Raw genomic sequence first — 13,800 nt, forward strand, 5'->3', positions numbered from 1 at the left:
CTCCGGCATTTTCTGATGGAGCATCTTCTCTGGCTTTTTTCCCACTCTTTGTCCCAGTGGAGATAAGGCTGACGACTGGGATGTCAATCCCATCCCTGCCCACCCTCACTGACGCACTAAAGCAACAAGATTTCAAAGTCACAGGGAGACAAGACCGAGTTTAGGAGAAGACCGTTCCCTGAAAATTGCTCTCGGAAAGAGGATTTTTTTTTTGTAGGGGAGAGATATGTTTTTATTCCATTGGTACCCCATCAATCAAGATACAATCAACAAATCAAAACTACAACCAATCAATCCATTTATCTATGAAAGGCTCAAGGCTCTTTTGGTCATACTGAGCTGCTTCTTAGCATTTACCTGAGCGTTAGAATGTCTATTTTACAATATAAATCACATTTATCTCCACTAAGGATATAGGATGAAATAGACTTACCTTGCAGCAGGCAGGATTCTGGCTAGATATCTCTGAGGACTTCCCACTCTCTAAAAGGTGTTATGAATTAGAATGAAAAAGATAAATCTTTCATTGATAATAGCTTCCCTCTGTCACCCCTGGAAGGAATAAGGGGGAAACCTGTGGAATCTGAGGAGATGAACAGGAATAGAGCAAGCAAACCATCTGTCTAGGATTATTTTGATGCCATTCTGTCTGGGGCCGCAGAGGTGAGTTAGATGACATTTAAGGCTCCTTCCAGGTTCATGTTTCTTTAAAATCAAACGATCTGGCATTTGCTCATCTGAGATTCAAAATGGACTGGGTGGCCTAAAAGATGCATTTTTAAAAATCCATCCTGACCCTCAATTTCACAGTTACTCTTTTCCAAGGTTACAGCCCAAAACAGCAAGGTTTCCTTGGCCTTGGCCTTCCCTCCACCATTCTCGGCCCCAGTGATGCCAGTGGCTTCTCTTCCATACTCCACATCTCCCACCGTGGCAGAGAACCTCGTTGCCTCACAGCCTGGACCATTTCAGTGCCCTGCCTTGGTGGCCTCTGCCTCCAGCAGTCTATCCACAAGCCACTGCCCAATGACTCATCCCATATACAGTGTCCTTTCTCATTTATACTTCAACATTATTGTCCATCGAGGTCAGAACACTTGGCCTTTCAAAGGCTGCCATGGTTCAGCTCATCCTTGCTTTACAAACACTTCCTTCCACATTCAGCCCCACAGGGCACAGAAGTCTTCTGCAAAGCAAGACCAGTGCAAGAGCCATGGGGGTGGCAAGGGGGACAGATGGCTGCCCTCTCACTTCAACCCCACAGCTGGATTTTTGGGAAAAAAAAAGTTTCACAGCTGTAAAAAAAAAAATGGTTTGGAAAACTGTACATCTAACACAAGCTCATGAGTTGAGAGTCAGGAACCCTGGTCTAAAGTCAGTGTCACCAAAGTGAGTGAGTAATGGTACCAGACCCCAGTCCAATAAGTCCCAGTCCAGGAAAAGGAATACTGAAGCTTTCAATACATTAAAGGATGAAACTCAGTGTATCCCTCAAACTCTTAACACCAGGATTTCTAGGAAGTGACAGAACACAAGGCTTTTTGTGGCATGGCAGCACCTCTGAAGAGATGAAATGTCACAACACCATGAAGAAGAGGGACAGGAATTGCTCTCTTGACATACGATAAACTCAAGTCCTAGGCAAGGCAGAGGTTTGTTCTCTATCAGTAGAAGAGGCGGGAATTGAGCCTGGGCTTTCCAGTTTCTACTCCTAAATTCTAGTCACCACATTATTCAAGAAGCAAAGACATGAGGGGACTGCCCAGAACTAGGATTCCCCAGGCCATCAGGGAGCGGGAAGGGGCACGCTAAAAATCATTGGCTCACCTCATTGTTAGCGTGGACTGTTTGCATCTCAACCTGCAAGTCATCTTGTCCCCCGGCAGACCATCTTCGTACCACATTGCTGGAGTGTCCCTGGCTGAAAGCACCAGGTCCTCCCCATATTCACTTCTGTCTTTTGTGGGATGCCCATAATCCCCATCACTAAAAAAATATCAAGGAATTCTGCCTGCCAGGCTGATTTTGGACTGAACGCCCTCAACGAGGACTAAGAGAGAAGGGCAGCAGCAAGCAGACTCTGTCACTAAACTAGATAGATCCAGGGTAAAATGGGAAGAGCCTGTTTCGGAATGGAAGGTTGGTCCCTTCTTTATCAGGGAGTGGGAGAGAAGAGCTGGGGTAGGGGGCGGACTTGGTCTGGGGTCACAGCAGTACTAGAGGCTGCTTGACATGGCGTTGTCTCTGTTCTTGTAGCTCTGCCCTGTCTCCCTCCTGACCTGTGGAAACGAAGCCTCCTGCTCACTTATCCTGGCACACAGAACTTAGTCCCACAGAAGATAAAACCTGAAAGATGCCAGAGAACTGGAACCCAAACCCCAGAGCCGGCAAATGAAAGTGCAGTCTCTCACTGGCAACACAGACACAGAGCTGGCACTGGGACCAAGGTGTCCTCAGCATCAGCACTTGGAACAGACTTTCCCATTCCAAAATGTTTGATGTTTTGTAGATAATTGGTGTGCAAATCCTTTGGCTTTAATCAAGGAAACAAGGTTGTAATACCTACAATTAGCATAAATCAATCCCACACACTTTCCAACGTTTTCATTTCCTCTGCAGCATTGCACAGCTTAATAGGTCTTAGCATTTTCAGTTGTTTTTCACAATTCACGCAAGGTGCATGTCCTGGGGTGTCCAGTCCTACAATAGAGGCTCAGGCGGCAGAAGCTCTGAGAATCCTCCAGATGTCTACACTGTGGTTGTGTCACCCGGTCAGCACCGGGCACCCTTCCCCAAAGCTGAAGAAAAGAGCAAGAACGAGGTTTCAGGAATGGGAATCTAAGGAGACTCCAGGTCTTCCTCGAGCCTCCTACTCTAAGCTCCATCAGGGAAAATTAACTCCAGCACTGCCCTTTGGCAGTGCAAAGATGGCCTCCTGAGAAAGAACAGCTCCGAAGGATTCCTGCAGAGCCTAGAGTTTGAAGTTGCTCAGGAAACAGGGTTCCCTGGCAGCTCTGGACTTTGGTATTGGAGGAGGGCTTCTTATAGCTCACCTACCCCCTTCTAGAAAAGAGTGAGCACTGGGGCCCTAGAGTCTTGTGAAGGTGCTTCAAGGGTAGCCACAGGGGAATGAAGGGTCAAGAGGAAACTTGACACCTTCTTCAGCCAAGGCAATTCAACTCTATTAACTAGGAATTGGCTAATTGCAATGTAGTATCCTGGAGCAGATTCTGAAACATTAAAAAAAGGACAATAGTAGAAAAACTGGTGAAATCCAAATAAAGTCTGTAAGTTAGTTAATCATGTTATGCCAATACGGACTGTACGTGTATTCAAGAATGATATGGGCTGTGTGTGTGTATTCAAGCTTACCTAGTTCCCGAAAAGGCCCCAAGCCCCGAGAAACCGAAACTTAAACTTTTGGGGCCAAATGTTTCCTAACCCCACCCCTCCCATGCTCTCTATAAAAGAACCTAAAAGACTGGCTTGGTTTTTGGACTCAATTCCATGGGGCCCGGCCGGCTGTAATAAACTTCCTTCCCACGATGGTCTCGAGTCCTGCTTTCAATACCGCCATCACAGAATCCTCCTCCACGCTGCAACAGGCTAATGTTAATTTCTTAGTTTTGACAAATATACCATGATTATATATGGTGTCAGTATTAAAGGAAGCTAGATGACAGGGACAGGGCAACTGTTTGTACTATCTTTGCAACTTTTCAGTAATCTAAAATTACTCCAAAATAAAAATGCATTAAAAAAAAAAGAATTAGGAATATCATGTGCCTCGGGAATGGATTACAAATCTTCCCCGTTGCTCTCCTTTATACAAATAAGGACCATGAGTAACAAGTTAAAACTGAGATATTTATCTGAATATGATCAAAAGGGGAAAGTTAAGTATTAAATGGTGACAGAAAAAAATTTTTTTAAAGCCCATGGAACTACATTACACAAACAGTAAACCCCAAGTTAAACCATAGACTTTAATTAATAGAACAATTATAAATATGTGCTATCATCAATTGTAGCAAATGTTCCAGACCAATGCAAGGTGGTGGTGAGAAGTGATACATGGGAATCCTATATTTTCTGCACAATTGTTGTGTAAACCCACAACTTCTCTCCTAAAGAAATAAAGGACCACAACAACAACAAAAAACAATAGCGAGGGAATGATCAGGCCCAGTAGCTGGCATCCTGGCTGCAGGACATCCTACACAAGCCCCCTCCTCTTCTGACTCTCAGCATCATTTCTCCTTCCATGGAGCCTGAGTCTACTCAGGAAAACCTAATAGCTGAAACCACAGGGTCAAGTCTGGCTAAGCCCTTCTAGCTTCTCTCAAGGACCGGGATGCCAAGCTGTTGATCTTTTCTCAGCCAGGTAAGCCGGGGTCAGGTCTCCATACTCTTGCTGTCCTAGGAAGGACCCACGATTCTGCCGGTGGTTGGCAGGTGGTGGTGAATGCATGGAGCCGTGAGAATCCCCTCCCCCTTTTGCACTGTTGTCTCCAGCTGGAGGGACATCCACTGGAGTACAAATCCGGGCAGTTTCCCTGCCCTAAACCTGCCCCAAAGGAGGAATGACTTGTCTGGATGGATAAGTGTTGGACTGGCAGCCACAGCCTCTTCCCCCTTCTAATGGGGATCTGCCTGTCTGCAAAGAGCAGAAATGAGCAGTACAAATTATGCCCTTTTAGGGCAAAGCTTCCAAGATTCCTAGGCTGCTGAGCCTGGGCTGGCAGGTCTAATCTGGAATTCAGAATGAAGAAACCTGTTGTTGCACAGCAAAGCTGCCATCTCTGACAGTTCTATCAGTATTCAAGTGCACATCATGAGCACCATCTGCCTGGCTTTTCTGTCTCAATGAGCTCAGAACTCAGCATGCAGGCAGAAAAGAGGAGTGCTAGTTACTGAGCCTCCTGAACCCCCAACCAAGAGCCGAGAGCATGGGGGCACCCTGTGATCCTGAAAGTCAGTTGTTTTATGTTGCCATCACCAGCTTTTATAGGTAAAAATAAAATACCAGTTATTTCATTGACACTGGTCTCCTCAACATACTGCGAATCACTTGACTCCCATCTGTAGGCCCTTCCCTACTCTAAGCCAAAGATCAATTAAGTTAAGGAGACTTCCAGGAATCCCAGGCTTTCAGCTCAACATTCTAGCTGGTCATACACTTGGAGGGGTCCAAGATCTGATAAAGGCCCAGTTCTTCTTGGACCTCGAGACCTAATTCAACTAATGATGGGCTTCTCTGCCCAAGCCTTCTTGTTGCTATATTTCCTGGGCCCTATCTTGCTCTGCAGGACTGGCTGGGTGATACACCTCTATGAAGCCCATGCCTAGTAAGCCTTTGGGCCATAAACACCTTTGGGATTCTTTTAAAAGAGAAAGGAAGGAAGGGAGGGAGGGAGAGAGGAAGGGAGGAAGGGAGGAAGGGAGGAAGGGAGGAGGGGAGGAAGGGAGGAAGGGAGGAAGGGAGGAAAGAAGGAGGGAGGGAGGGAAGGAAGGAAGAGAGGAAGGAAGGGAGGGAGGGAGGGAGGAAGGAAGGAAGGGAGGGAGGGAGGAAGGAAGGAAGGAAGGAAGGAAGGAAGGAAGGAAGGAGGGCTCCACATGCAACATTGTTCATACAATTGCAGGGGATTTTTAGAGTTCCTGAGGCCTGTCCTTGGACCTGCTACAGTGAAAACTTGGGCTTTATGTCATAGGACTAACCCTGCTCTAGACAGTATTGGATGGCCTGACTTAGAATTTGGGACGTATTTTTAATTCCTTCTTAACTGCCATGGCTCTGGAATTGAAACTGCACTAGTTTGAATCTCTTCCCTGTTACTCTTCGGGGTGTCAAGTTTGTATCTATGAAAGAGTTACCCAGTCATAAATTAGACTCCTTTTGATTTAGAATGCCCATCCTGTACTCTACCTAATCCCTACAATGGGTTTACTTATACATCTGCCTTTTCTGCTCTCAAGGGGGCAGAGCAAAGCAGCAAGATGACTGAGCTCCTGCATTGGACACCTTGAGTTTCGTAAGCAGAAGGAAAAAGTAAGCCTCTCAGGATAGCTATCTCCATGTCTAGGATGAGTCAGGATAGGAATAGTAGTAGAGAACAAGGATGGCTTGTCCCATCTTTCCTGATAGGCAATCAGAGTGGGATGACAATCTGTTGGGATGGGATTTCAGAAGAGAAAGTTTTCCTTCATCCTTACCGAGGCAGAGATTACCAGCAGCTCAATACCATCCACATTCTTCTCTTCTACCTGGGGACCCAGCATGTTCCATTTCTCAGGTTCCCTTACAGACAGGTGAGGACAGGTGAGTGATGAGGGGAAGTGACCAACACCATTTCCAGGTCAGACCCGTTAACAACATCCCACAGGCATTTCTTCATGCTGTCATTTCCCCTACCAACTGGCTGGAATGGGGGGTGGATGCTTACAGTGACCTAGGAAACCACACAAGGAAGAGGGAAGAGCTTCCATCAGCTGGAGTCACCACCCCAACATGTTCACCTGCTCATACTGTTAAGTAACCTAGAAATAAGCTTCTATTTGTGTTTGAAACACTATATATATATATATATATTATTTTTTTTTAAGATTTATTTTATTTCTTTATCCCCCCTTCCTTGCTGCTTTGTTGCTGTCTGCTCTCTGTGTCCATTCACTGCACCTTCTTCTGTGTCCGCTTGTCTCCCTTTCTTACGTCATCTTGTTGTGTCAGCTTTCCACCGGTGTGGGCCATCAGTGCTCCGCAGGTGCCAGCCAGCTTGCCTTCACAAGGACACCCTGGGAAGCGAACCCAGGGCCTCCCATGTGGAAGATGGGAACCCAATCGATTGGGCCACATTCGCTTCCGTGAACCACTATATATTTTTGCATCTATTTGTGATCGTGGTTGGCCCACCTTAACACACAGATATAGGCCTTGTTCAGATGGCCATTTTGGAATGCAGGAAGGCATTGCCCCAATAACACCAACAATAGTTAACATTTATTACACCTTTGTTGTCCTAAGGGCTTTATATTTATTAACTTTTCATCCTCACAGCAAATGCAAAAGAGAAGGTCTGGGGCACAGAAAGTTTAAATAACTGGCCATGGGTCACACAGCCACTAATCATGGGAGTTGAGGCTCAAACCCAGGCAATGTAGATACAAGGGCCTGCAATTTTAATCACTCTTTAAATGCTGCATGCACAATGGCATCAATAAAATCAAAGATTCTGCTGGCCGTATCAGTGTCTTCTAAAATATTCCTGTATCCTAAGGATGGCGACTGACTTCCTTCCTCGGGGGTTCAGGGAACCCCAGCTGGGAACCTAGGAACCTGACGCCAGCTGCCGGGCCTGCCTTATGCCCTGCCTGGATAGGTGTGTCCATCTGGATTTTAGCACACTTTTCCTCCCCTTTTCCTTGACACTCAGCTCCATCCCCTTCCAGGAGTCCACTTCTGACCTTGAGTGGGTCATCCCTGATGCAGACCATCACTCACCTGCCTCCTGCAGACATTCTCCCCAAATGCTGAGTCCATCTGCCGCCATAAGACTTTCTCCCGCCACCTGCTGCTGGAGTCCCCACATCATCTCGAAGGCCCGCCTGACCTCAGAGGCCATCTACTTGCCTGTCCAGTGGTCTGGCCCAGATCTACTTCCTGCCTGACTTCACATTCCCATTCTGACTCATTCATCCATATTCTTATTGGGTGTCTACCAAGAGTCAAGGACGGTGCTGGGTACAGAGATGTGCAAATATAGGGGTGTGCACAGAAGGTGCCCTCCTCCGTAGCCCTGTGGGTTGTAGAACCAGAGCACCAACCCCTCCAATCCCACACTCCCCAGATCTCATCACATCACCCACCACCAATCAAAACATGACAGCAATTTCTGGATTCCCAGCCTCCTCTTCAGGACTCTCAAAACGTCCTCCAATTCCAGGTTTGACCTTCAATTTCTTTGTGGTCTCTGCTGTTCTGAGAAAAGTATAACAGGACCAAAAACTTGTCAGAGCCACTTTAAAGGCCATCTCAGAAACAACCAGTCAGTGATCCATAGAAGGAAAAAGGTGCCTGTCAGTTTCCTAGGGCTGCAAAGTACCCCAGACCCGGTGGCTTAAGGCCACAGCCATTCATTGGCTCCCAGTTCTGGAGCCTGAGGTCTGCAGTTAACCCCTTCCAGCTTGGGGAGGTCAGCCAGCAAGCCCTGTGTTCCTTGGCTGCAGCTGCAGCACTTCCAGCTCGGCCTCTGTTGCAACGCGATCTTGTCCTCTGTGCCTGTCTCTACGTGCCCACGTTTCCTCCATGCCTGTCGCTATGTGCCCAAATCTCTTTTTATAAGGACACCGGTTATACTAGATGAAAGCCCATCCGAATCTAGTTTGGCCTCATCTTAATGAATCACATCTGCAAAAACCTTACTTCCAAATAAAGTCACAGTCACAGGACCGGGGTCAGGATATGAGTCTGTCTTTTTGGGGGACACAATTCCCCCCACACCCATCTGTCTCTGGGCACTATCATTAGAGGAGAACAAATGGCTCTGGTGCTCCGGTGCGGTTATGTTTGTTTTCTCTAAATGTGTAACAGGAAATTAAGCAGTTCACCTTTGTAAATTGTTTGCATACCACTTATGCATGAGCCAGATGGTACCTCTTTGTTTTAAGAAATTGAAAATGAAAATGTAAGAATTTAAGGAGGAGTTTACCTCCACCCTCCACCCATTCTAGAGTAAGTGCTAGACAGGCAGGCACAGTCAGACAGACAGACACCCAGGCCTGAATAAACAGTTGTTTATAGGGGGCAGGAAAAGCCAACTCAGGTGTCAGCTTGCAGAGAGAATCCTTCACAGTGTTCTCATTATCTGAGAAATCACTGCATTCCCCGAGGGCCTCAGCCGCTATACACAAACCACCACAAAATCTTACAGAAATCACCCGAACCTGAGCTCACCTTGGAGATTCCTGACAACACCATATAAACCCTGACCAGAGGAAATGGCAGGTGCTGAAGGCTTGTATCTCTAAGTAGAAGACTTGGGAAGGAAATTTCCATGGGGTGGTCCATTTAAAGCCCTTACTCTTTTAGGGACAGCTGCCTGATCCCAGCACTTCCCTCCCCCATCCCCATCCTGACCAGTGGTCACATTGTCTCTTTATTGGACCCGGAATTACATCTGGAATTAAGAGTGTCTCTGAGGTTTGCTTGCACTGAATGAGAGGATGACTAAGTAGGATAACACAAAGATCATTTCAGTAACTATTGTATTCCAAACTGTTTACAGAAATTAACTTGTTTAATAGCAAAATAACTCTGTCGACTGCATATTTCTGTCCTGACTTGACACACGAGAAGACTGAACAGAGGTCAGAGAAAGGGCACAGAGGTCCCAGGGTTGCTAAATGGTGGCGTTAGGATGCACGCACAGGTGAGGGTAGGCTTAAAACCCAAGGATTCCCAGACGTTGACATGGGTAACAAGTCTTCAGTGTTCACTGCTGACACGGTCTCAGACAAATCTACTTCTGCTCTGGGTTCTGCAGAAGAGTGGGGCGGGAGACCTGCATCTACATTCAGAAATTCTGAGTGACGGTGAAGATACTACACAGGCTGCTCTTCACACATGGGGCTTGTACAACCTACCTCCATCAGGAAATGGGCCATTTTCCAATGGTGTGCTGAGTTGTCACCACAACAGCTATACCTTTTTTGCTTCTTATTTCCTCGGGACCAAAGGCATACATATTGGGGCCAGCTAGCCTTATCTAACACCTGGCATAGGACTCATGATGAAGAAATTGAAAGAAATCGAGAACACCTGGAGCGTGGACATTTTCCTGTCCCAGTCTGCCTGCCTTAGATTCCAGGCTGCCCTGGCGCCCACAGACACGAGATGGGTTGTGGTGAGGGAGTTACCACTCCTCGCAGCTCTCCCGAAGCAAAGAGCGACAGGAGACAGTTTTAAAAGCAAAGACAAAGCAGGATCATCTGGAAATGCGACTTTTTCCCCTTTTCTTTTTCTTTCATAAACCAGAATCAAGAAGTACTCGCTGCATGCCTTGAAGCAAGTTTGAAGGCTCAGTTTGTACTCACTATTCAGACAGTTTCCCATGGCCCCGGGGAAGCCAGGGGAGGCCAGTTTGGCATGACCAAACACCTACCTGGCACAGAAAAACTGATACACCCCACACCACCTGTTGCTTTCATCAACACCAACATAAAGCTGAGCTCAGTCAGACAGGCCAGAAAACCCCATTACAAAGAGTTCAAAGGCCATTAAATGGTGCCAGCACCAGCTAGACTCAAGAGCCTATGACCCAGTGGCCCTTAGCAACCCCCTCACAAATGCCATCCTGGAAATGACCGGTAAACATACAGTCTGGATGCTAAAGAAAGATTCCACTTTGGTATTTCCTGGCAGGTCAGCTGAGATGACTGCTGAATCTTGCTCTCTCTTCCACACGTGGGGAGGTTGGACAGGGCAGTGGCTGGAGAAGCCTCCCAGTTCACTGTGGACGCCCTACTGTCCCCACTGTTTGGTCTACTTTGCTTCATGGGCTCTCAGAATGATACATCATTTGCCATTCTCTGACTGTACTATGAGCAAGTCACTTTTTCTGGCCACAAAGGGCATCTCCCCAACATTCTTTTTTTCCCCAGGTCATTGCTAAAATGAAGTGCCCTGAGTGGCTAGTTTTAATGTCTGCAGAATCTCTTAGGCAAAACCATCAGAAGCATACAGATAGAATGGACCTAAAGAAGCCAGTCCTAAACTCCCAGCTTTCTGGTCCACCGTGATTCAAGCTAACAGTCGGGAGTAGACACTCGTATCTGGGGCTTTTCGACACATGATATGATCATTCATTCCCTACAAAGAAGATGAGACAAATGGCTGCCAAGCCCTTCCACCTCCAAAACATTGCCCTACTGTTTCCTTATATCTCTCATCCAAACCCCTCCCCCATTCAGTGTCCCCAAAGTAAATCTTCCATCTCTTTGAAGCACAATCAGTTTTTCCATGTCTCCACCAGTACTCACAGTTCCCCTTTCTGGGATAAGGGACCCTCATGCCCACTTGCCTTCCCTGGCAATAACAACACTGTTGGAACCACTCAAATGATTCATGGAAAAGAGATTCCCAAGGACTAAGGGGGAAAATAACAATGGGAGAAAAACAAGACACCAGTTACTACAAAGGGGACAATTAAAAGGAAGTAAAGTTAAAAATGATGTCTCCCTCATACTCAGAAAGGCTTTCTAAGGCCTGACCTGTACCTCGCTCCAAAGTCAGTAACAGGTAACACCCTTCTTTTCCTTATCTTTCCTGGGCCATTTGAATAACTCTGCTCAAGCAATACATTCACTATTTTTATTGCTTTACTTTGGGTTCTGGTTTAGCCTCAAGATCCAGTTTTGAAGACAAGGTAAAGCCTGACAAGGTCAAGAGATAATTTCAAAGCATAAAATCTGCAGTGGGTGAGGCTGGATTGGGGCCTGGGCTGGGAGATGTTAAAATATAGCACCAAAGTGGGCCTGTGTGTGCATTTGTTTGTGCACCTGTGCCTATCTCTGTGTGTCCAGAGGGATGAGCATTAATGCATGTAAGAACACGGTGCACATGTCCTTGCAATGGAAGGCCACAGCTCAACTGGATGCCCAAGAGGAAGAGAGGATCACAAAGATGTGTGTGAAGTTGCAGTAGTGGCCTGAAGTCAACTAACTATTGAGTATATGTCTGGGCATGGGTGTGTATGTGTGTGTGCTGGAGTGACAAGGTTAATGGACAATGACAAGGACATGTGAGCAAGGTGCTAGCTCTGCCTCTGAGTCCTGAGCTGGGGAAGCCACCTTACCCTGTAGTAATCGGTGCTGTAGACATCTCTCGACATGCCAAAGTCTCCGATCTTCACCAGCAGGTTGGCTCCAACCAGGCAGTTCCTGGTGGCCAGGTCCCGGTGTACAAAGTGTTGGGAGGCCAGGTACACCATGCCCGAGGCGATCTGACTGGCGATGTGGAGCATCTGGGAGAGCCCTAGCTCGCCCTTGGCCTGGCGAGGCTGCCCGTCCACGAGGATCATTGCATCTGGCCCATGGGCCCTGCACAGGGATGGGGAGAGGGAGGGAGCAGAGAGAATTCAGGAGATCAAGATGAAAGGTCTTCTTGGTTCCCTGTTCTCTGGATTGCAACACAAAAAAAGGAATGAAATCTGCCTTTTCAGTCTGCTGGTGGCCTATTTCTGTCTATCCAAAATTATAATGCATGAATGTGGGCACAGGTGAAATGCCACCACTGGATTCCCAGCAGCTGGTCCGACCGGACGACAACAGACACACTTGCAGAAGTTGGGAGGAGTCTCCTCCTCTTTGTATTTTACTGATGTCCAGAGGTTCCCCAGGCTCTGGAGGTCATTACAGAATAATTAATAAAACAGCAATAACCAACTCTTGCATAGCCCTAATTATGTGCCAGGCACTGCTCTAAGGTTCTAAATATATGAATTCATTTAATCCTCCTGCCCCTACTTGGAGATATGGGAACCACAGCACTGAATGATCTCATCAAATCACTTGGCCAAAGTCTCAGAGGTAATAGAGTGGCTGCCTGGTAATCTGGGGGCAGAATTTGAAACCAGACAGGTAGCTGCAGGTAACTCCAACAGTAAGGAGTGCAAGGAGGGCTTGCTGAAGGAGATTCCCCGGCTGTCACTGAGCGGGACGATTAACCTGCATTTCCAACAAGCTCCTGATGCTGATGCATCGGTCCACACCAGTGCAGGGCAAGACTCTGGAGGCTGTGCCGTCAGCCCTACCCCACCCTGCCGCGGGCTGGGGGACTCGGCCCTCACAGGGCTGGATGGTGAGACCCCAGGACCGGAAGCAGGGTCTGAGAGCCCTGCTGCTGCATCCCCCATCCCAAACGGAGACCCAGATCTGTAGTCCTCACACCTCGCCCTATCATATCGGTCACTTTTAGTGTTCATCTTTCCTCCAGAAAACCCAATGAGCCGAAACCACCCAGGGCTCCTATTTCTGAAGCCGTAGGCTGTGGAGAGAGGCCCCGGCCTGCTTTACTGCTCCTCCAGTTCCCACTGAAAGGCGTCGTTAAATATGGGCATGCTCTTTTATCATCTCCCGTGGACCCTGCCTTTCCACTCCTCAGGAGCAGAGCTGCTGCGTCAGCTCACAAGGATGGGGTGTCAGCAGAGAAGCCCCCACTCCCGGCTGTGCCGGTGGAGCAGCTTCCAGCCACCTCCTGGGGTTCAGGAGAAGCTCACCCTTAACTGAGAGTCTAGGAAGGCAGAGGAATGGCGTCGGTTGGGAATCTGGTCAACAGTGGACGCTAAAGCCCGGACTGCGTTCCCAACCACACCTCCAGGAAGACTGCCGGGCTTGATTTCGAAGGACTCCCCCATGCTGTCTTCATGAAGGGACCCCATAAAAGACCCAGAGGCCTTAAGAACCGTCCGCACCACCACAGAATGGCACCCGCTCTCACACCTTCTCACTTGGTCCCCGCCATGGAGAACCAGGAGGCCTCTTCGCCAGCACAGGCGCTGGGCCTCCCCTTTGTTTGCCTTCTCCTTTTCTTCTTACTTTCTGCTTCTACCATTCCCGGCCTCTACTCTTGCCTCCCACTCTCGTCCTTCTGTTTTTCCTTCCTCCTCCCTTACACTGGGCACAGAAGCCCCCAGGAGCTCTCTCTAGCCCTGCTGGTAGCACTTGGGCTGAAGGTGCTTCTAAACCTATGGGGAGGATGTGGTGGAAACGGGGGCATGTCCCTCCTACCCTGGAGGGGGTTAGGGG

General features: G+C 47.9%; 1 protein-coding gene across 2 annotated transcripts in view; it reads right to left on the bottom strand.

Annotated features, from left to right (window-relative positions):
- Positions 1–13,800, bottom strand: part of NTRK3 (neurotrophic receptor tyrosine kinase 3) — a 371,583-nt gene that overhangs the window by 38,904 nt on the left and 318,879 nt on the right. For both annotated transcript variants that reach the window (XM_004467918.5, XM_023591542.3), the window contains exon 15: positions 11,850–12,093. In XM_004467918.5, the coding sequence (XP_004467975.2) occupies positions 11,850–12,093 (244 nt within the window). The remainder of the gene's footprint in view (positions 1–11,849; positions 12,094–13,800) is intronic.

This window comes from Dasypus novemcinctus, chromosome 3 (assembly GCF_030445035.2).
Source record: "Dasypus novemcinctus isolate mDasNov1 chromosome 3, mDasNov1.1.hap2, whole genome shotgun sequence".
NCBI lineage: Eukaryota > Metazoa > Chordata > Mammalia > Cingulata > Dasypodidae > Dasypus > Dasypus novemcinctus.